At 55.1% G+C, this 22,402-nt stretch overlaps 1 protein-coding gene across 1 annotated transcript; it reads left to right on the top strand.

The window, feature by feature from the left end:
* The first annotated feature begins 1,087 nt into the window (after positions 1-1,087).
* LOC106737960 (prostaglandin D2 receptor) lies at positions 1,088-11,247 on the top strand. The gene is made up of 2 exons (XM_014601308.3): positions 1,088-1,948; positions 10,469-11,247. The coding sequence occupies exons 1-2, from the start codon at positions 1,121-1,123 to the stop codon at positions 10,721-10,723; spliced, it is 1,083 nt and encodes a 360-aa protein (XP_014456794.2). The 5' UTR covers positions 1,088-1,120; the 3' UTR covers positions 10,724-11,247.
* Positions 11,248-22,402: the final 11,155 nt, after the last annotated feature.

Genomic DNA, 22,402 nt, shown 5'->3' with positions numbered 1-22,402 from the left:
GCAGGACGATGCAGGAGGGCTGGGGACTAGAGGGCACGGCGCTGGGAGCGCAGGACGGGCTGCAGGACGATGCAGGAGGGCTGGGGACTAGAGGGCACGGCGCTGGGAGCGCAGGACGGGCTGCAGGACGATGCAGGAGGGCTGGGGACTAGAGGGCACGGCGCTGGGAGCACAGGACGCGCTGCAGGACGATGCAGGAGGGCTGGGGACTAGAGGGCACGGCGCTGGGAGCGCAGGACGGGCTGCAGGACGATGCAGGAGGGCTGGGGACTAGAGGGCACGGCGCTGGGAGCACAGGACGCGCTGCAGGACGATGCAGGAGGGCTGGGGACTAGAGGGCACGGCGCTGGGAGCGCAGGACGGGCTGCAGGACGATGCAGGAGGGCTGGGGACTAGAGGGCACGGCGCTGGGAGCGCAGGACGGGCTGCAGGACGATGCAGGAGGGCTGGGGACTAGAGGGCACGGCGCTGGGAGCACAGGACGCGCTGCAGGACGATGCAGGAGGGCTGGGGACTAGAGGGCACGGCGCTGGGAGCGCAGGACGGGCTGCAGGACGATGCAGGAGGGCTGGGGACTAGAGGGCACGGCGCTGGGAGCACAGGACGCGCTGCAGGACGATGCAGGAGGGCTGGGGACTAGAGGGCACGGCGCTGGGAGCGCAGGACGGGCTGCAGGACGATGCAGGAGGGCTGGGGACTAGAGGGCACGGCGCTGGGAGCACAGGACGCGCTGCAGGACGATGCAGGAGGGCTGGGGACTAGAGGGCACGGCGCTGGGAGCGCAGGACGGGCTGCAGGACGATGCAGGAGGGCTGGGGACTAGAGGGCACGGCGCTGGGAGCGCAGGACGGGCTGCAGGACGATGCAGGAGGGCTGGGGACTAGAGGGCACGGCGCTGGGAGTGCAGGACGGGCTGCAGGACGATGCAGGAGGGCTGGGGACTAGAGGGCACGGCGCTGGGAGCGCAGGACGGCAGCAGGACGCGGACTGTCAGGGGCACGGCGCTGGGAGCGCGGGGCGGGGCGGGGCGGGGCGGGCTGGCGGCCGGAGGCGGCGCGTGTGGGCGCGGGGCTGCGCTGCGGGAGCAGAGCGGAGCGGAGCGGCGGCGGCAGAGCGGGCGATGGAGGCGGCGGCGGCGGCGGCGGAGGCGGAGGGCTACCCGTGCCGGCGCAGCCGCGCGGTGCAGAGCGGGCAGTCGGCGCTGCCGGGCGCGCTGCTGTTCGGCGCGGGGCTGGCGGGCAACGCGCTGGCGCTGGCGCTGCTGGCGCGGCAGCGGGCGCGGGGCCGCGGGAAGGCGCCCGGCTTCTGGCTGCTGGCGGCCGGGCTGGCGCTCACCGACCTGCTGGGCAAGGCGCTGCTGAGCCCCGTGGTGCTGGCCGCCTACGCGCGCAACAGCAGCCTGAGCCAGCTGTGGCCGGGCGACGGGGCGGCGGGCGGCGAGGGCGCGGGGCTGTGCGGGCTCTTCGCCGCGCTCATGGCCTTCTTCGGGCTGGCGCCGGCGCTGGCGCTGCTGGCGCTGGCCGCGGGCTGCTGGCTGGCGCTGGCCCGGCCGCACTGCTACCGCCGCCGCTGCGCCCGCCGCCGCCGCGCCGCGCTGCTGCTGCTGCTGCCGGCCGCCGCCCTGTGCGCGCTGCTCAGCGCCGCGCCGCGCCTGGGCTGGGGCCGCTACGCGCAGCACTGCCCCGGCACGTGGTGCTTCGTGCGCCTGGCGCGCGGCGGCGCCTTCCCGCTGCTCTACGCCTCGCTGCTGGCCGCCCTCGTGCTGGCCGTGGCGCTCTGCAGCCTGGGCGCGGCGCGCAGCCTCCTCCGCCTGGCCCGCCGCCGCCCCGGGCCCCCCGGCCCCCGCGGCCCCGGCCCCCGCGCCCGGCCCGGCCTCCGCGAGCTCGACCACGTCGTGCTGCTGGCGCTCATGGCCGCGCTCTTCGCCGTCTGCTCGCTGCCGCTCGTCGTGAGTACAGCCCCGCCGCCCCTGCCTCTGCCTTCCGCAGCTCCCGCCCTGACTTCCCTCTGCCCCTGTCCCAGCCCCTGCCCCTGCCTTTCCTAGGTCCCCGTCCCAGCTCCAGCAAGGGCAACTCCAGCCCCTGTCCCAGCCCCAGCCTTTCCTAAGTCTCCATCTCTGCTCCTGGCCCTGCTCCTGCCTTTCATGGGTCCCTGCCTCACCCCAGCCCCTGTGCCAGTGCCAGCAGGGGCAGCCCCAGCCCCTGCCTTTCTTAGGTCCCTGCCGGTGCTTTTCTTAGATCCCTGTCTCTACCCCTGTCCCTGCCTTTCTTAGGTCCCTGTCCCAGCTCTAGCAGGAACAACTCCAGCCCTTGCCCCAGACTCTCCTAGGTCCCTGTCCTTACCCCTGCCTTTCCTAGGTCCCTGTCCTTACCCCTGCCCCTGGCCCAGCTCCAGCCCCTGGCCATCTTTTCTGGGTCCCTGCCCACACCCTGGGCTTCCCACCAGGCAAGGGAATGGCCCGATCTTGTCTCCTGTGCACTGGGCAGGAGAGGACCAGGGAGCCCCTTGCTAGGGGTGCAGATGCAGAGCCATGGCGGGAGGTGAGAGGGGTTGGCAGGTAATGCACTGGCACCTGGGCCCCTCCTGCAGGCAGCTGTGGTGAGAAGGCAGGGCAGAGTTGAGCCTCATGGACTAAGTGAATGGGAGACCCGTGTGTGGCGTTAAGACAGGACCCCCTCCAGTACACACAGCTGCGGGCGAGGAGGGAATCGGAGGTGGCTGCAGCGCAGAGCCGAGCTGCTGGGGATTTCGAGGGGGCAGGACTTTGCCCCTGGTTCCTCGACCCACCTCCTCAGGAGCCTGGAAGCAGGCAGGGCCCCAGCAGGGCTGGTAGGCAGGGTGTGGTGGGAGACATGCACCTACTGGGCAGGGACTGGTGGCTTGCTGGAGCTGCAGGAAAGGAGGATGGGGGCGGCATGGGACTGAGCACCACGTGGGGGCTGAGGGCGCTGCAGAGCCTTCCATGGCTAGAACGTGCCCAGATCAGCACCCTCCCAGAGGGCAGGGTGAGGCCTTGTGCTGCGGGCCAGGGAGTCTTGTCCCTCGTGCTGGCAGCAGAGGTGGAGACCCCAACATCTGACTGGCGCTGGGCAGTGACCGCCCCTCTCCTCTCAGCTGTGGGCTGAGCCAGACTGGCACCCAGCAGTCGGTGTGAACCAAAGAGCACCCAGCCCGATGGGGAACCCAGCGCTTGGTGCCCGCATGCAGAGCCCCACATGAGTTCACAGGGAGGGAGGGACGAGCATGGGCTACAGGACTCGGGTGTGCAGGACTGACAGGCCCCCCGTGACGGCACTGGCACTTGGTTGCCGCTTTCTGCCAAGAGCCCAGGGGCCGCACTGCAGAGCCTCGTGGCTCCAGCTCCGGCTCCGGGGGAGCTCTCACTGCCCTACCTTTCCTGTGGACAGAGGACTGCAATCCCTCCTCTTTCCAGATGCACCTGAAACAGCCTTAAAATAGGCAACAAGGGAGGGATTAGGGACTTGGGCCCTTCCTCAGGTCTCCTCAGTAATAAAGATCCTTTAGACGGGAGGTATGGCCTAGAAGTGACCTTTGAAATGGCCCCTTCTTCCTCCCCTTGCCTGCTCCACCCCTTGCAGTGCCAGGAAATCATTCAGAGAGCAAGGGAACCGAAAGCCCTGGGGACCCGACCCAGTGCCTGTCCCGTTGTCTTGCACAGCGCAGGCAGCCAAGTGCTTCGCTTTCAAGTGAAGACAAAGTTGTCTGAACAAAACAAAACCCAGACCCAGCCACTTTTTGCTGTGGCCAGCCCTGCAGCATCAAGGTAGCGGTGCCTGTCCATTCCCGGCAGCTAGGCTCCTTTCTCTTCCCCCCACGTCCCTTCGACAGAGCCAACAGCAAAGTTTGGATGGCAGGATCCTGTTGTTGCCGATAACATCCAAAAGAGCAGCCAAGTGAGCTGACTTCTGAGAAGTCCTGGAGCACTTGAGCTTCAGCTGGAAAGACCCTATTTTTCACTCGTGCACCGAGATGGAGCTGATCGTGTAGAAGAACAAGTCATGCGTCTTCTGTCACTGCTCCGCTCCTGCCTGTGCTTTAAAGCAGAGTTTAAAGTCTGGTTTAGGGAGCGTTCTGTGTATGACACCGTGAGAGGGCTAAACCCCTCCGGGGAGCATCTTAAACACTGCCTACCCTTCTCATCCCAGGGCTTCTCAGAAGCCCCTTCCCATTCTCCCTAAAGCTGATTTTTCCATTACGCAGTGCCCACATATATGTCACAGAAAACTAAACCGATTCTGCTCATTTCGAAGTTTCTGCAAGTGCTTGTGCATGTGAGTAGTTAGCCACGAGCATTAGTTTAACTGGTGTCTGTGGGTTGACTCGTTTGAGACAGGTTTTTGTTAAACTTACAAGTTGAAATGATCAAACCTGGATGTTGTGCAGTATTCATACCTTTGCTTGTATAGGGAGCCATCTACATGTCATTTTATACGGAGATGGAAACTGGATAAACCCAGTTTATTATATATCTCATACTGATGCATCCTGTTTACTGAGGAAAGCTCATGCCTTTCTGACCCAGTTAATTTCTAAGGTGTGACCCTGCCTTGCCTCCTGCCTGGCTTGGAGCTAACCTGGCTAACCACCTCTCATGACCTCTGTTTACTGTGGTTAATGCTGTTTTGTATATAAAAGGTCCAGCTGGAGGAGAGGGTGCGTCATTGCGTCAAAGTGCAGCCAGCTATATGATGCCTGTTAATAGAAGGAGGGACATTTTAATAGTCCCAGATGCCTTTTATAATTACATGATTAAAAGGAAATGAGAGTTCTTACTGTAAAAAAGTCACTTAGGGGATGAAATTTGGAGAAAAATCCATTTAAGGATGTTTCATAGAAGAGGATATAAATGAGAGTAAATGTTATACTTTTAATATGCTTTCCCACACCCCCATAACCAATCTTTTCTGTGACTTGGAAAGGTTGACTTCCTTTTTGCTTAAATGTAATTTTGTAGGTTATCATTAGCTTTCAATATGAAAAATTCCTGCAGACCACAGATCTTGAAAAAAATTCTTTTAAGAAACACAAGGAAACCTGTATTTGAGAGAGGTAGTACTGTACAATGATTTTTTGAGCAGCCGAAAAGTCCATAGAAATTTGAGGGGGAGAAATTTGGGTGGGGAGACAGATTTCAGAAGGTCGGGTCCTCTTTAATGAGCTCCTTGGATTTCATGACATTAGTTGGACTAGGGTTTAGGATGTGGAGGCAGACATACAGCTCCATGGAGAAGTAAGGCTGGAAGGGCCCCCAGTTCATTTAGTTCAGCTGGGGATCGAACCTGAAACCCATGCTCTTTGGTCTACAACGTATATTTTGATCCCTTGCTGTCTCCAACTACATTATTTCTGTGTGAGTTCAGACTGAGAAGCGTGACCCAGTGAGGAGTACATTTCTCTGCATAACCCTTAAATCCAACAAAAAAACCGAAGGATAGTAAAGATTTGCCAAGACTGCAAATGGAGGAAACCCCCTCACTGTCTGCTTAGGAAGATCTCAACCCTATTCTCTTATTGATCTTATCGCCTGGGTGTTGTAAGTGTAAATGTCATCACTTCTGCAATGTTGGGTAGGTCTGTTACTGGAAATAGTTTTAGCAGAGATTTCATAGGGTTTTCCAAGATGATAAAAATTGGCCAGGTGCCCCTATGGACTTTCCTCTCCTTTTTTAGGAAAGTAGACAAGCGTGCAGTGTAGTGGTATTGTGTGGAGACTGACCACTAGCATCTTTTAGTCCCAGCTAAGTAACAGCGACAGGTGAGGTGGAGAGCTCATCAAGAAATCCTCTCTCTAAATGTATAGTGATGAACAGGGATCCGAGTTAAATTGGCAGAGAAAGTCCAGCCATCCCTGGGGAGAGGAGATGTATCCCAGACTCATGCAGAAGTTGAGCTGCAAGAGACCTTCGGAGGTCACATCTAGTCTAACCCCTGCCCTGAGGCAAGATCATCCCCGTCCAAACCATCCTGTACAATCCACCATCTCAACGCTTTACCCCTTTTAGCAGCAAGGAAATCCCACAACACCTCCTCCAATGCAAAGAGGGGACCGAGGAACACAACACAGACGCCACTCAGGTCTAAAGACTAAGCAGCCGGTGCCTGTTTTACATGAGAAATTATTATTAGACTGGTCAGGGGGAATCACACAGACCAAATCCAGTTTGAAGAAACAGGTTTGGGAGCAGGTGTGTACAACTCTCCTATTCCCTGCGACTGCTGCAGGTAGTCGTGTAGGTGGCAGCACGTAGGGCCCCTTTCCCCCGCTGAGAGGTGGGCACAGTCTTGATGATGAATAACCTCAGACCAGGGCAGCTCTGCAAACCTCAGCCCCACCGCTGTGCGGGCTAGGATGCGGGTATGCGTGGTGTCCCCGCTAGAGGGCTCTGCTGGCCCAGCTATGCTGACACGGCTATCCCCGCAGCCCTGGGCACCTGATGAAACGTGCCCCAGTAGTAAAATGCAAGGATGCCATGTGCTTGTAGGTGTTGAAACAGTGCAGCCAGCGCTTTCGAAAGTGCCCGGGCACCTGGGGCCAGTAAAGTCACGTCAAGGTGGGGGCTTCGTTGGATCCTCAGTGCAAAGTCGCTGTCCTGAAAGCCTTGTCCAGCCGCTTGCTCACCTGAGTTACTGTAGCCATCGGGTCAATATGTGCAGGGGGCTGGAGTCCCTTCTGGGGCCAGCTGCGTACAAATTTAGCCCTGCAGTGCTTAATCCTTCATCCCTGCTTGGCCCTCATCTCCCACTGGAAGGTACCTCTGTGCTTAGAGATCCTTAATAGGCCCCCACCTGCATCTGTAGACACAGAGATACCTTTTAAAACCCCACTCTGTGCTGCCAGCCTCCAGTCCTGTTCTGCCTGACCCTGATCTCCGTTAGGGCTCCCCCAGAGGCCCTAGAGATGGCCACCATCTGCCCGGGGACCTGATGGCTTGTCTGAACACGTCCTGTAGAAGTAGCGTTAATGATGATCGAATACCCCTGTACAGCACGGGCCAGCAGGGTGAATGGTTAGGGGCACGTGGCTTATGAGGAGAGGCTGAGGGAGCTGGGGTTATTGAGTCTAGGGAAGAGAAGAGCGAGGTGGGATTTGATAGCAGCCTTCAACTCTCCATAGGGGGGCTGCAAAGAGGATGGAGCTGGACTGGTCTCAGTGGGGGCAGACGACAGGACAAGGAGCAATGGGCTCAAGCTGCAGCAAGGGAAGTTGAGGCTAGATATTAGGAAATGCTTTTTAACTTGGAAGGTAGTAAAGCACTGGTTACCCAGAGAGGTGGTGGAGTCTCCATCCTTGCAGGTGCTGAAGACCCAGCTAGACAAAGCCGTGTCTGGGATGATGTAGTTGGGGCTGGTCCTGCTTGGAGCAGGTGGTTGGACTAGATGTGATCTCCTGAGCTCCCTTTAAACCCAAATTTTCTATGATTCTGTGAAGCTCAAATGCAACACGGTTTTTTTGCCCACAAGAGGGAACTCGCGTCACACACAGCTTCTGAGCTGGGAGGAGACAGAAGAGTCTCAAGGAGCTCGATCCCTCACTTCCTCAAATACCTTTGCTTTGAACCCGGCGCTTGCTGTGAACCGTGCAAGCCCCCACTTACTCTAGGAGAAGTGCACGTGCAGTTTTGCAGCAGAGGCATTTTTAAAAGCAAGTCTCGAAGGCATAGGCTGGATTCTGCTTTCCTCACCTGCCAGCATCTTTCTCCTTACTGAAGCGAGGTCACTTCGAGTTTGCCCCAGTGCAAGCGAAAGAGGAGTCCCACTAGTGCAATCATTTGTGTTAGACTTCAGTGTGGGTTTTTTAATTTAATGGGCCTTTTCTGAGCCCTGCACAGGGAAAAAACCCTCTGTTTGGTTATTTTTCCTGTTGCCTGTCTGTAACTAGTCTCCTCATGGGCATTTTCCAATAATCGCATTCAATGGAAAGCTGGTTTAGCTGCTAAATGGCTTTCAGATCGCTGCCTGCCCTGGCGTCAGAACGTGCTAAGCAGCAGAGCGGAGCTGGGGGAAGGAATGGGTCTGGCTTTGACTCTGGCCCAAGAATCACAGGTATTTGAACATGCCCAGGACTGTATTTCTCCCTCCGGCCAAAACAAGCATACCTTGGTGATGGACATGCTGTGAGAGCTCGGTGAGCCCTTCCCAAGCGCGGCTGTTCATGCACTTCCAGGCAGCCCAGCGTGGGCTCAGGTCCAGTACAGCCGAGGTGCAAACCCCCAGGGCTGCCCAGCCCCTGCTCCCTTCCCCGTGCAGGGGTCTCAGGCCTGGGTCTACGGAGCCGTAAAGAAAAGCTAAAAGAACTAGGGTTGTTTAGTCTGGAGAAAAGAAGACTGGGGGGATTTGATAGCGGTCTTCAACTAGTTGAACAGTGATTATAGAGAAAACAGAGATGGGCTTTTCTCTGTGGCCGTGGCGGACAGGACTAGGAGCAATGGCCTCAAGCTGCAGCAGGGGAAATTTAGGCTGGAGAAGTGGAGGAACTTCCTGACGTTGCTCCCCAATCTGCTGGCAAAGACAACTCCCCAGGTTATGTCAAAGTCCAGTCCCTGCTCCCAAGGCTGGGCTTTAGATCAGTGGTCCCCAGCCTCATGAGGCTTCGTGCCCCACCCCTGCCATTTAACTCAAGGCACCCTTTGGAAAATGCCAGCTCTTAGTTTTCACTCATTTCCCAACTACAGAAAGTAACAGAGCAATTCTGCTGTTGCAAAGACCTCGGAGACTGCAGCAGGGCAGAATGGTTTCAACACTGTGGACTCCTGTTTGACATCTCTGGGTTTATCCTGCAAATCCTGTTTGCGCACCTCACAGCACTAGCATTGTGTGTGGCACCCTTGAGAGGATCTCTGTGCCCCCGGGATGCCACGCCAACCTGGCTGAGAACCACTGCCGTAGACAGAAGGGCTCTTCTCACAGTGCGCTTGAATGCAGGCCACACAGTTCACAGCTTCCAGGGGTCCTTTGGGTTGTCCTGAGACTAACCCGCTGCTTGTATATATTCTCTGCAAGCCATCTTTTGCATGAGCAGGGCCTGAGTCTCCCTTCCTCCCAGGGGAAATCTAGAACGAGTCCCGTGGTGTAAGCGGAGTTACACCAGTGGAAAGAGAATGAGCATCAGGCCCAAGGGCCAGTAAGTCAAGGAGCAGTCTCCTTGCAAAGCGGAGCCAGTGCAGTTAATAATGTCTTTTAGTAGCAACATGCCAGTGTCTTAGAGCTATGTTGCTCCTAAGAGGCTGCTGCTGTTACAGGGAGTGTGGTCTGGATGCACAGTAGGATTCTGCTGGTAAGTGGATGCTGCTCTTACCGGGGGTTGACTCTTACCAGGGGTTGCACGTCGGCTTGACTGCATTGTTAATCCCCTGAGCTATGGGAAGGTGAAGCCCAGACCCTCCCCGCTCCCTGCTGCAGTCGCTTTGGACTGTGCTGCAGGGGATTCCTGGGACACGGGAAGTGCTGGCGTGGCTTGAAGCCTGCAGAGCTCATCTGCTCCCCTCCCTCCAGAGAGAGCCCATGCCAGAGGTGGGGACAAGGTCCCAGGCCCCTGCCTGACCCTCTGTCGGTGGAGCTTTTTGCATGGGACTGGGCTGGCTGGGGTCACTGAGATCAGGCCTTAAAGTTTAGAGGGGCTGTGTAGTTCCCTGGTGATGCCATGATCAGGGAGCAGAAAGGTTGCTTAGATCTTAGACCTGCCACAGCGATTGAGAGAAAGTTTGTTCATAGCCATTGCATGGCCCAAAATATCAAGCCCATTCTTGATGCTGCCCCAGTCCAGCTCCACGGTGACTTCAGCAGAGCCACTCGCGGTCTGTCCCCATCCAGCAGAGATCAGAGTTAGGCTCAGCACAACACCAGCTACTGAGCTTGTCTGCAGAGGAACCACGAACATGAACAGGGCGCGAGGTGCGGCTGGTATGAACTCGCCAGCACTCTTGAGCTGGAGTTTCAGCTGTGTGAAGTGGAGTCGTATGCAGGGAAACTGTTATTTCATTGCTCAGGAGCAGATTGCTTACCCTTGGGTCCGTGGGGCGGGTTAGAGTGGAGCGTGCTGTTGGTGTCAGGGCAAAGCGGGACTGGTCTCAGCGGTGGCAGATGGCAGAACAAGGAGCAACAGGCTCCAGTTGCAGCAAGGGAAGTTGAGCTTGGGTATTAGGAAGAACTTTCTCATGTGGAAGGTAGGAAAACACTGGAAGAGGTTACCCAGAGAGGTTATGAACTCTCCATCCTTGGAGGTTTTGAAGACTAGGTTAGACAAAGCCGTGGCTGGGATGATGTAGTTGGGGCTGGTCCTGCTTGGAGCAGGAGGTTGGATTAGGTGTGATCTCCTGAGGTCCCTTCCAAACCTTAAGCCAGCTGAGAATGAAGGCTGACCCTGGGGTGAAAGCTACCTGGGAGGACTGGAGAACCCAGAACTTGGCTTCTAGCTTTGCTAACAAGATCGCTTTCCTCTTCATCACAGGTGCGTGCCTACATCGGGGCCTTTGCTCCTGACTTCAACGAGAAAGCGGACCTCACCGCCCTGCGGTTCATGTCAGTGAATTCCATCGTGGACCCCTGGGTGTTCATCATCTTCCGCACCTCCTCCTTCCGTATGTTTTTCCACCGACTTTGCAGGAGACTGAACTATAAGAAAGCTGCCCGGCCTCCGATTCTGTGCCCCGGGCATGGAGCCTGCCAGGCAGCAAGCAGCCGCTCACTTTCTGGGATGACTTGAAGGGGATATTGCATTGCTCCTTGTTCACACTGGCCTACAGTCAGCACCGACCGTGACCATGGGCGCGACTGGGAGGAATGGATCGTGTGCACAAAGCATCAGATGTGTGAACGTGTGTCCTGGGGAAGGGAAAGCACCTGCGTTCTCGCTGTGTACATGTTCGACAGACCTGAAGCTTCTCCCCCCGGCTGCAGCTCTCACTCCCTGTCCCAGGTTGGAGCTAAAATCTGGGGCCGTGGTAGTAACGATGAATGTCTTGACATGGCTGCACTTAGCCTCCTGGAGCATCTGGACTGTGCAAATAAGGCATTTGCTGCCTAATGCGGTGAATGTCTCTAACTCTGGTCTGCGGATCTTATTCTCCAGTGAGGTCCCACACCCAGAACTACAAGTTGCTCCGCACGGAGGAGCCCATTGACTTGCAGGGCTGCATGGGGTGTGCGTCTCTCACATGCCCCCACCTGCCCCCATCAATGGGCAAGTCAGTCTTTAAATTAAAATAAACAAAAGCTGTGGATAATCAATTCTCCAGTGTGACCCTCTCCTCGACCAACACCCAGATTGTCTTAAATGCACAGGACAGGGTGTCTCGGATTAATGGTTCTCCAGGGCTGTCTTCCCTGGGGCGTGAGTTCAAGGTACAAGCAGAGCGTTGGCCCTCACCTGCTTCCTCTTCACACGCAGCAGTCTCCAGGTGCCTCCCGCTCAAGCTAGCTGGCCTGGCCTGCGGCGGGGGTCCTGGACCAGGCCGTTCTGATGTTTGAGCTTATCCTGCGGTCAGCTATTCAGCTGATGCAGCCGTTTGGAGCTGCCCCAGTGGGGTTTTGCAGTGCTAGAGGTGATCCCTAGAGCATAGACGGCTATCTCTGCATGCAGCCGGGTTATTTATCCTACCATGCCTTGCCCTGGATTTGCAAGCAGGACTCTGGTCTGGCAGGCCAGGAGCGTTCTGGGTGCAGGACCACAGCACTTCAGGGCCCTGTGGGAACCAGCAGAGATTGATCCATGTGTGACACTTGGCTCCAGCAAAGGCTCCCGGCATGGAACAGCTTCACATGAATTAAGTTGCAGTCGGGTGAGCTTTTGCCAAGTTGGGTTTAAGACCATAAACAGCTGGGCAGAGCCAAAATGTATTATATATACTGGGAAAGCAAAAGAGCTTGAATGTTGTCAGTGAAAAAGGCCTGACAGCATATTTCCGAAAGGCCTTTTACATGATGTGATTTGTTACGTTAACTCTTCTTGAGGCAGTGCTGGGCTTCATGCCTTCTCCAGGATGGCTTCTACTTGATAGACAACCTTCAGTGAATACTTTGCTTTAACGATCACATTTATTCAGGCAGGCTGGATTTCGTGCTCTTGCCCGACGTGTTCTACACAGCCTGGCTTGAAGCTATTAAAGCATGTTATATTCACATTAAGCAAACATCTAATTAGTCTAGTACCACACTTACGGCAGCAGATATCCTTAGTCGTGACAGGAGGTTTTTGGGAAAAGGCACGGTACAGGGTACATCCAAAATGAGACAAACCGTCTTTTTAATTGGGGCTCCCTGACCATGATTGACATGCATGAATTGTCATTAATGACTGGTGCATGTAGCTAGGAGAGAAGGAGCTTAAGAAATATTTAAAGCACGAGCTCATGCAAACATCACTGTTGTACTGCCCGGCCCAAGTTCTCACAGGTGCCAGGAGTAAATTTTTACCTCCCAGGGGACTTGGCTCTTCTGTGGGAGGTGATGTTGCATTTGCTGGCAGGCCGTGGTGCTGTATCCTGACTCTAAAGAGAGTACTTGGAAAGCAGAACCTGTGCCAGTCTTCCTTGTGTACTGCAAGGGAAGAGATGGGATGCAGCCATTTCACGCTGGTTCGGGGATGTGTCAGATTCTTGTACCCGGAGGGTAGGTGTGTACCCCGCAGGTTGCTGAAGCTGCTACCTGGATTCTTGCACAAACCCTCTGCCTTCCCCGTGCAAAGCCATGTGCTTACGAGGGGACCTCCTAAAGACAGAGCAGGGGCTGCAAGAAGTGGCTGGTCCTGAGCCTTGTTTCAAACCAGGAGGATGAAGCGGAGCTCACATTAGCACGCTCGGGCCCCTGACGTATTTCAGCACTTGCCTGCGTACTTGGTGTTCAGAGGTGCTGAGTACTCCCAGGGTGTTCAGCCTGTTTCAGACCCCAGCTCTTTGTGCTGTGCGTGAATGTGGGCCCTCTGCATAACGGGCACACCGTGGCCAGCGGCACCGTCAGCTCTGAGCCCCCAAAACTGCGGCGCAGTCGCTGCTTCTGGCAATCGGAGCCAAGCCCCGTTAGTGTCTCGAGGGCAGGTGGCATGAGCAGGCTGCTGCTGGTCCCTTGCCAGGCCCTTCTGAGCCCATGCAGTTCCTGCGTCTAGTCTGGGTCAATACCGGGCAAGGGCCAAGGAGCTAAATCGAGTCACGAGTGATGGGGAATGAGTCGCCCCGCTCACCGGCTCTCCCCGCACTCTCCTTCAGCCCCTTGGGAAGGCTGGGGAGCTCTAGGCCGCTGAGACACAGACACCAAGTGATCTGCCGTAGGGCCCCTGGGCTGTCTGGGGCAGGCAGGGAACTGAGTGCGAGTCTTCCCCATCTCCGACCAGCACTGCCCTCATCCCTGGGGCATCGCTCCTCTGAGACCCTGTGCCCCGTTCCCGCGGGCACTATCCTCTTGCCCCCTGAGGAGTGCAGGTTTAGGTGTAAACCAGCTTTAAGGTCCTCCTGGTTTCAGAGCACCGCTGGTGTGCTGCTCACGTGGCGCTGGCTGGCTCTTGGAGCAGGTTTTAGTGGCTAGGCACCGGGGAGACTAGGTCCGGCAACTGCAGCCCTCTGAGCCAGGCAGAGCCCTCCTGAAGTCACCGGGGATTTAGCTGTGGATTGAGTGAAGGGGTTGCTTTACGTGGTAGAGCGGATTCCCAGCTTCTCTTCTCATTCATGTGACTTTTGGGAGTGCTTTACCTCTGGCTGCCTGGCGAGCCCGGTCCCCGCCTTGCTGGGCGCACGGTGATGAATGCTAAGACTGGCTGGAAAGGTTGGCGGGCATGGGGGGACACAGCCCTGCGGGCTCAGAGATGCTCTAAGGATGCAGGTTGCTCCAGTGCATCCCTCCCGCTGCTGCCGATCGCTCAGGACTTGATTTGTCATGATCTGCTCCCTGGGGTGCATCCCTCAGCTCCGGACCCCAGTGCAGCGGGGACCTCCTTGCTTAGGGCTTCAGCTGGGAGATGCTGTGAGCTCAGAGCTCACTGTCCTTTACAAAGAAACCTTGTGGGGTGGAGGGGGACAGAGAAACAGCTGCATCTTGATAACGTGCCATCTGATAGTAGGCCCCTGGGCAGGTGCCTCTGGCTGCCTATGTTACGTTTGTCCAAGGTGCTCACAAATAAATGACAATTAAATGTGGACACGAGCGGCAGGCACAGAATATCTTGGAAGCATAAAGAAAAGCTATACACATATTGGCATGAGCAGATTCCACACAAAGTCACTTAACATTCACACATGCAGATTCAACACCTTTGCCTACCTCCCGGCCTGGGTGCTGGCGGTGACCCCTCCCAGGCATCCGGTCCATGGCAGCCACGGAGGGTACTTGCAATCTCCGAGGGCGGCACAGCCCAATATCAGTCTGGGGAAGTGCATGAGCCAAATCCCTGTAGTCGTCAGCAGGAGCTTTGCCTGTGCCTTCTGGCACAGAGGATCGAGGTATCCCAGGGGTTCTCCCGGGAAACCGGCCCAGGGGAAATAGCCCCCAATCTGCATAAGAAACCAGCGATACTTAAGCACCGATATAAAAGCACAACACAATCAGCTTGTGGCCTCCCTGGGGGTCCTGCCCTGATCTATCGCACGGTTTGTCCCAGCCTTACTTTAGCACCGGTGCAAGATGCCTCCTGCACTGAACGTGGCCCCTCAGTCCATTAGGAACTCGGTGCACAGTCAGTGGAGATGCACTCAGGGGTTGCAGTGGGCTTTGGATCAGACCAGCTGAGAAGAGACCAGCTGGGAGCCATCCTGCACCCCTCTGCAAAGTCCTGTGGCCGTCACGCGCAGAGTTGCTGTTCTTGTTTCGGCATCAGGGTTGCAGCTGCCCTGAGAGAGGACACGTTGCTAAATGCAGGCTGGGTGTGAGCTTTGCTTTGTGTCAAAACACTTCGGAGGTCATTAATGCATGCATTTCAGGAGGGTAGAAGTGAGGGACAGTTACGGGGTCTGTATAGCTCATGCACTCAGGGCCAGCCCCATGGTCCCTGCCCATGGTGTGCTGTTCTCTGCAGGTTGTGCCGGGAATCTTTGCTGGACGGCCTTGCATGGCAGCAAGGTGGGGCTGTGCACGGGAAGGGTAACTTGGACCAGCTCTGGGCAATACTGCTCAGGGGAAGGTGAACCAGGCTCTGGCTCTTCCAGCCATGGAGGAGCAAGGAGACAGCAATGCCTCACCTGCCCCCTGACCCCAGCTTTGGAGGATGCTTGGCTCAATCCAAGGCTCTTACAGCAGGAAGTTTGCTTAATGTAACACCCTTCCTTAGCTACCTCCTCCCCACCTCTATTCCCTTGGCGTGCAATCACACCAGGTTTGCACCCAGCATTCAGGTGGTGTGCTAGCTATACCCTCCCCATTACCACATACACCCTGTATCTAACCGACCCATGTCCAACAGGCAGCTGATCTCATGGGAATACAGGACTGAGAGGGACCTCCCAGGGTACTGGGTCCAGCCCCTGGCATGCAAAGGCAAACGTTAGCAGGCACAAAGCCAGGAGCACCAAGAACACCCTACAACAGACTGTCGACAAGAGCAGGACAAGCAAGGGCATGGATTACACCCTGCCACTTGCAATGGCCAAAAAGGACCCTGGGGAGAGGACCAGGTCTCACACTACAGAGGAAAGCAAAACCCTGCTGTCCATACCAGACCATAAAGGCACCAGCCTTCTGCCTGGCTTCACGCCAGTCTGACCAAGGGGGAAAATTCCTTCCTGACCCCAAACCTGATGACTGGTAGGTCCCCAAGCAGAAGAGCAAGACCCTTTAGGCAGGAACCTCTGGGTTTTCTAAGTCCTGGCAGGAGCATCAGCCTTCCCCAGTCAATGCATCCCCCCACCTTAGCTATGGCAGCAGTGCATTTGGTCTAAAAAGGAACCTGCTTAATCTAACTTCATGTTTCTCTTCACTTTCACATAAATGTCACCTACTGAGTCACCCTGCCAGGGCAGAGGGTGTGCTCACACACACACACCTTTGCACTGCTTTAGCTGAACCAGGTCAAACCCTTGTGGAAGTTTCCATTTGAAGATCGCTTTAAGCACCTCTTGCAATAACAGGGGGAGAGACTTTACACTTTAGGCACCAATTTCACCAGATCTATTCGCCCCATAGGTCAAACCGATGCCCCTTGCTTATGCAGGCATGACCTCTGATTGTCATCTGGAAAAGCACGGCTCTTGGAAATTGTCTCCTCCCTGGTAGGAAGGGAAAGAAAGCCCCATATGGGACTTGCTGGAGATGAGACAGTGAGGAATAAACAAGGGATTGGCCAAGGAAAGCACACTGAACCAGACACGCACAACCCATCCCAGCTGGCATTTTCCTGTCATCAGGCCCGGAGGGAAAAAACCCTACCACTTTCCCGTTACAGCAGCAATGCAGTTTGCTGCATTGCAATTAGCCCTAGCAGTGATGAGCTGCAAAACCTCAAACCTCACAAGCAAAATTAGCTTCCAGGAAGTTCCATACCACGTGCCAAAACACCCACAGCTCGGACATGCTCTGATCAATTAGGTCAATACACAAGCAGGCACTGAACAACCTCTCAGCAGGATACATTTACTTTCTCAAAGCCCCCTGTGAATAAAAGGCTCCTTCAAGCTGTTCCTACGCAGGATTTGACCCCATTTGCACTTTGGCTGCAACATGGTGGAAAGCTGAATTGCCTTCTCCCTGATGATATCCACCCCAATGCATCGGTAGATTTAGCATCATAGGATCATAGGATCGAAGGACCGGAAGGGACCTGTAAGATAATCAAGTCCACTCCCAAGGAGTGCCTTCCTGAAGAGCTGCTCCCCTAGACCTTGGTGCTCCCCCCGATGTACTTGTAGGCGGCTATCAGGTCAAATCTCAGTTTTCTCTTACTCAGACTGAACAGGCCCAGTTCCCGGAGCCCCTCCTCATAGGGCCTATTCTCCAGGTGCCTAATCATATGGGTGGCCCTTCTTTGTACCCTCTTGAGCTCATCCGTGTCCTTCCTGAAGTGCAGTGCCCTGGACACAGTACTCCAGCTGCGGCCTCACCAACACCAAAAAGAGAGGGAGGTGCACCTCCCTGGATCTACTGGCCACACATCGGCTGATGCACATCAGAGCTGTATTTGCCCTGCTGGGAACCTCATTGCACTGCTGGCTCATGTTTATCTTCTGGTTGATCGTGAGCCCCAGGACCTGGCACTTTTCCCCACTAAACCTCATCTGATTCCATTCAGCCTGTAAAACCAGTCTATCAAGGTCATCCTGGATCCTTACCTCATCCTCTGATGAGCTTGGTATCATCCACAAACTTAATCTTTGAGCTTTCCACCCCCTCATCCAAGTCATTAATAAATAGGTTAAAGAGCACAGCTCCAAGCACCGTTCTCTGGGGGACACCACTGGAGACGGCCCTCCAGGATGAGGCCATCTCATTGATTACAACTCTCTGGGATCGGCCTCTAAGCCAGTTGTCCACCCATCCCACTGTAGGCTGGTCTAGGCCAGTACCCTCCAATATAATGGAGATAATCTCGTGGGAAACAGAATCAAAGGCTTTACTGAAGTCTAAGTAAGTGATGTCAACCTCATGTCCCTGGTCCAGCTAGTTAGTTACCTGCTCATAAATGGACACTGGGTTTGTCAGGCATGATCTATCCTGGACAAAGCCATGCTGGTTGCTTCTTAATACCTTACCAGTTACAAGCTTGTAATTGATGGTCTTCTTAACAATTTTTTCAAAGATTTTTCCCAGGACCGAAGTCAGACTGACCGGTCTATAGCTTGCAGGGTCATCCCTCTTCCCTTTCTTGAAGATAGGCACCACATTGGCCCTCTTCCAAATGTCCAAATGTTCTAAGTGTACCCTCCCCTGTTCGGGACTGATTTACACACGCACTTAAATGTATTTGTGTGCTTTGGTGCATTGCAACAGGGATTCCTACCATACAATGCAACCCCCACGCTCTAGCTTCTTCAATCAACAAAGCCAGGCTCAGACCTCACTCCAACCTGCTACAATACCAACCCCAGGACAAGGACAACAGAGTCTGTCTGGTTGTCGCCTGTAGCCCCAGCTTGAACACCTGGGACACATTATGAATGACCTCCAACCCCTCGTGGAAAAGGACAACCGTTTCAAGGTAGCCCTGGGGACGAACCTGTTGTGGCTTGCAGACAGACCCCCTACCTCAAACCACTTCTCAAACAACAGGCTACCTGTGGTGGCGAGAAGTCCCCACAGGCACTGAGGATGTCGGAGGCAAGCCCGGGCATTCCCAGGGGGAGCGACCAAGCCCCCTGTACCCCATCAAACTTACTGCCAGGACAAGCAGGAGCAGAGCAGGAGCCCCGCCACCCTAGCATTGCACAGGCTCTTAAAGCGGCTGCTTCCCGGGTGAGGTGGTGGCCAGCTAATTGCAGCAGCTGATGCCATCACTGTGGGGAATTCAAAAATCCTGCTGGAAGCTGGTGGAGGGGGAGAGAGAGCCAGCTGGGAGCACACTGGGCAGGCGGTGGCTCCGGAGGCTGGTTGTTGCAGCCCTGAAGACACTGCCCCACATCAAAGGAGGTGGAGCAGTTTGGGGCATTAGGCTGGGGACAGACAATCTCCCAGCCCCTCAATTTCAAAGCTTATAGAAATGTCCTTCTCTCTTAGAGCGGGGAGGACACCAAATGCCTGGGGCTCAGCCCTTCGGGATCAGGGACTGAGGCTCCAGAGGCATTAACATCCAGGTAGCCGGTAGGTTTGCTGAAGCTGATGCTGGACCTCATAGTAAAAGGGCTTACAGAGATCAGTGGAGCAATGAGTGGAACACCCGAGCGGTTGGCGAGCGGAAGGGGTGTAGGGGAGGTGGAGCCCTGAGGAACACCATGGCACTCTTCTTATGAGTAACCCCGTCTTTGGGTCGACAGGGGAAGAAAAACACCACTGAACCCCCTCCTTCTCTTCAGGTACCAACAAGTCATGGCAGGAGAGTTGGGGGACCCTGACCAAGGGGGTGGGGTTGTACTCACAGCATCTACTACAGACACCACACTACCTAACTCCCATTCTCAGGGAGGCACCAGGTCTTGCAATGGACCCAGATGCCAGCTGTGCCCCTTCATCAACACAGACCACATCATCACTGGACTGAATAACAGATTAGAACAGCAGGGACCAGTCTTTTTGGCAGGCGTGGCATGGATTAGCCCTGCGCCCTCTCTGAGGACCACTCTGATTCCCTTCCTCTACCCAATCTGCCGCTCTGCCTTCTGCTCTCTGCCCAGTGCTCCCTGCCCACTCTACTGCTCCAATTTCTGCTTCCTTCCCTGTACTTCCAGCCTGATCTGCTGCTCGGCTTTCTGCTCCCTGCTCTGTGCTATCCGTCCCCTCCCTGACTTGTGGCATACATGCTGCAGGTTGACCACCCCCAAATTATACCATTCGAGGCTCATTTACGTGCGCCTCCACCAAATGTCATGCATGCTGTCACCTGCTTTCAGTGCCCCGCTGATGTCTACATGGTATGTGAAAAAATAAGTGAACACCGATCAGACACCAGTTCTGGAAAGACACACAACCCCATGGCAAACACTTTAACCTCCCTGGACCCTCCATCATTGGCCTCAGAGTAGCTGTTCTTAAATCACAAAGCTTTAAAAACCAGTTTGAATGGGACATTGCAGAACAAGATGTCACCCCCAGACTGGACTATGGTAAGTATGGTCTCAACAGGGGCTACAGATTCTTATCCCATTACCTGGATTAGCTTCTTTGTCCCCCTTTGTCCCTATGGGTTGATTGCTTATTTGCCTCTCCCAGCACTGTTTCCCCCTCCTGCCCTCCCCTTCTCCCTCCTTCCCTGTCTTTTGTATTCACATCCCTCTCTCCATTTGCTACCCTGTTCTGTGCATGTCCTTTCACAGTGTCTGATGAAGTCAGCTAATGCTCACCAAACCTTATGCTTTACATCTCTGGTTTAGTTAGTCTATAAGGTACAAAGCTACCCTGCCTTCTGATAGACTTCAGACTAACACAGCAAACTAATGACCTCTTGTTGCTGGGTCAGGGCCACAATGACATGGCTGCAGCCGAGGAGATAGCAGAGCAGATCTCATGTCCTCCTATGGCTCAGCGGTGTGGGATCAAGCCTTGCCCTGGACTTGCTAAAGGCTGCCTCTTGCTATTCACACCCTAAATGTTCCCTGGTCATGCGGGCTAGAGAAGCCAAGGCAGCCGGAGGGGATGCTAGCCACATCTTTCCCTTGTGTGCCACTGGCTATAGAAACTTGTGTGCCTTAACCCCGCTAGGGCCACTGAGATCAGGAGGACTGCTGTTGAGAAACCAGCCGGCTATTTTGTGTATGCCATTAAAACAGATCATTAAACTGGGGGAGAGTCTGTCAATGTTTTGTGAACATTGTTGGATCCACGTGCTCAGTTGCCTGCTGTAGCTATCAATGAAGATAGACATTTCTACATACTCTATGTGACAGGCCAGTAGGGGGAGCTCCTTCATTGAGCCTCCCACCTCACCATGCCCACCCAGCTTCTGGACTCCATGTGTCTCTCCAGGGGCGACTAAGCCCTGGCAGGCCCCCTTTCAAGCCCCACTGCAGAGTCCGGGGGTAACATGTGCTGCCACCACCCTGAGAAGGGACTGTCTGGGGCCTGTGTCCTTGGGGAAACACTGGCCTAATAGTCCTATGGGTACTCAACCCAATACAAGAACTTGGGGCACTTTCCCAAGTCGGGGGCCAATAAGGATAGTCTCCCTTAGTCCGCAGACCCAAGGGGCCTCCTAGGCATAATTAAACCCACCCCTCAATAAGTCTCCTACACCAGTCACAAAGGAGAACTTTATTGGTTACAGAGAGTAGGGTTAGAATAGGGTGCAGGGTAGAGCAATATCAGAGAAATCCCATAGAGCAAACTCCTGTGGCTGGGGGAGTCTTTGATCTCACATCTGAGTTACTGTAAGCTATATATCTAGTTGGATCTCAGGTAGCTTCCTCACAAGTGTCATCCAGAGGCTGTTGGAGATTCCCTTTGGAGGCAGGCAGTTCCTTGATCATGAGTTTTGAGAAAGAGAGCAAGTTTCAGATGGTCCAGCTCTTCTTTGTTCCCGAGTATCCCTCATGGCTGCTGCCCCGCTCCTCCTGGGCAGTCCTTAACTTATACAGCCCTTGTGACCTCATTCACCTGGGCCAATGGAGGTCAGTACCTGTCGGCTGTCAGCCAACCAATTTGAAATACATCACTAGTTGCCGGGCAGACTCTAGCCCAGCAGGAAGGAAGCCCCTCACCCAGGTATGTGATGCCAGTCACGTAGGCAGAGGGAGCAGGTTTCCTCCCCCCTCGGGAATGTATCCAGCTCAGGTTACCCAAAGAGATACGGTAAGGATGTCTCTCTCTGCTGGGCCCATCCTAATCAAAATTGTCACAGAGCAGAGTTTTTGGGAGAGAAACAAAGGTGGCTTTCTGCCACACTCTACATCACTCCTGTGACCTTAACCAGGACAGCTGAGTGCTGGAGTCAGTGGGTTTGCAGTAGGAGTGAATTTTGTCTCATCGTTGAAGCATGATGACCTGACTCAAAGCCTTTTCATTCCCCTCTCCCTCCCCCTTAGAAGCTCACCTGGTGAAAAGCCCTTCTATGACCTATTGGGGCCATGAGTGATTTGCCCTCAAAGTGCAGATGAACTCTGCACCGGTGACTAGCACAGGTTGGACAGTCACCGGCTGTGTGATGCTAACAGAGCAGAACCCATGGTCTGATCAGACAGCAGTCTCCAGTCTAGCGAAGTCTTGTGTGTCACTTAACTCTGCCTAAACCCGTGGAAGAGCAGAGAGGCCTATCTCCTCCCCTGGCTCAGACAGGGAGGAGAGCCAAGTGAGAGTAGGCAGCAGTCAGTAAGGGGCTTCAATAGTGTAGAGACCCCCTGGAACCAAGGAAGCACAGACAGCACAGCTTATCACACGGAGCTTGCCTTGTCTACTGTCATGCAAATGTTTGCCAATTGGATCTAGATCAAGATAAGCCAATCACATAAGTGGAACAGTCTCAATTTTTGCCCATCTCTGGTTCTACCTCCAGGAGGTGACGCCTTCTCCAGCCCCCTTAGATGGATCCCCACAGCCCAGGTGGACCCTCAGGCAGGTGTCTGGGCCAGGACAGGCTCTCAGCTGCTCCTCGCACCTAGCAGGAGCACAGCCCTGCATGCATTTCCCCTTGCCTCCACTCTGGGTGCTTCCCTGGGTCTAATGAAGAGGGGAAGGAACAGCTGGAAGGCAACAGCAATGTGGAGCAGGAGTGGTCCCCATCTGTCCTTCACCCTGTATTCAGGCCAAAGACACCCCTCATGTGCCTAAGCCACACAGCCCCTGCTCCCCTCAATGCTGGAGGCTGAACGGGGAGAAGAAGAGAGGA

The sequence above is a fragment of the Alligator mississippiensis genome, chromosome 2 (genome assembly GCF_030867095.1).
Source record: "Alligator mississippiensis isolate rAllMis1 chromosome 2, rAllMis1, whole genome shotgun sequence".
Taxonomy (NCBI): domain Eukaryota; kingdom Metazoa; phylum Chordata; order Crocodylia; family Alligatoridae; genus Alligator; species Alligator mississippiensis.
Note: the sequence above shows the minus strand (reverse complement) of the source record. Positions and strands in the feature narration are given on the sequence as shown.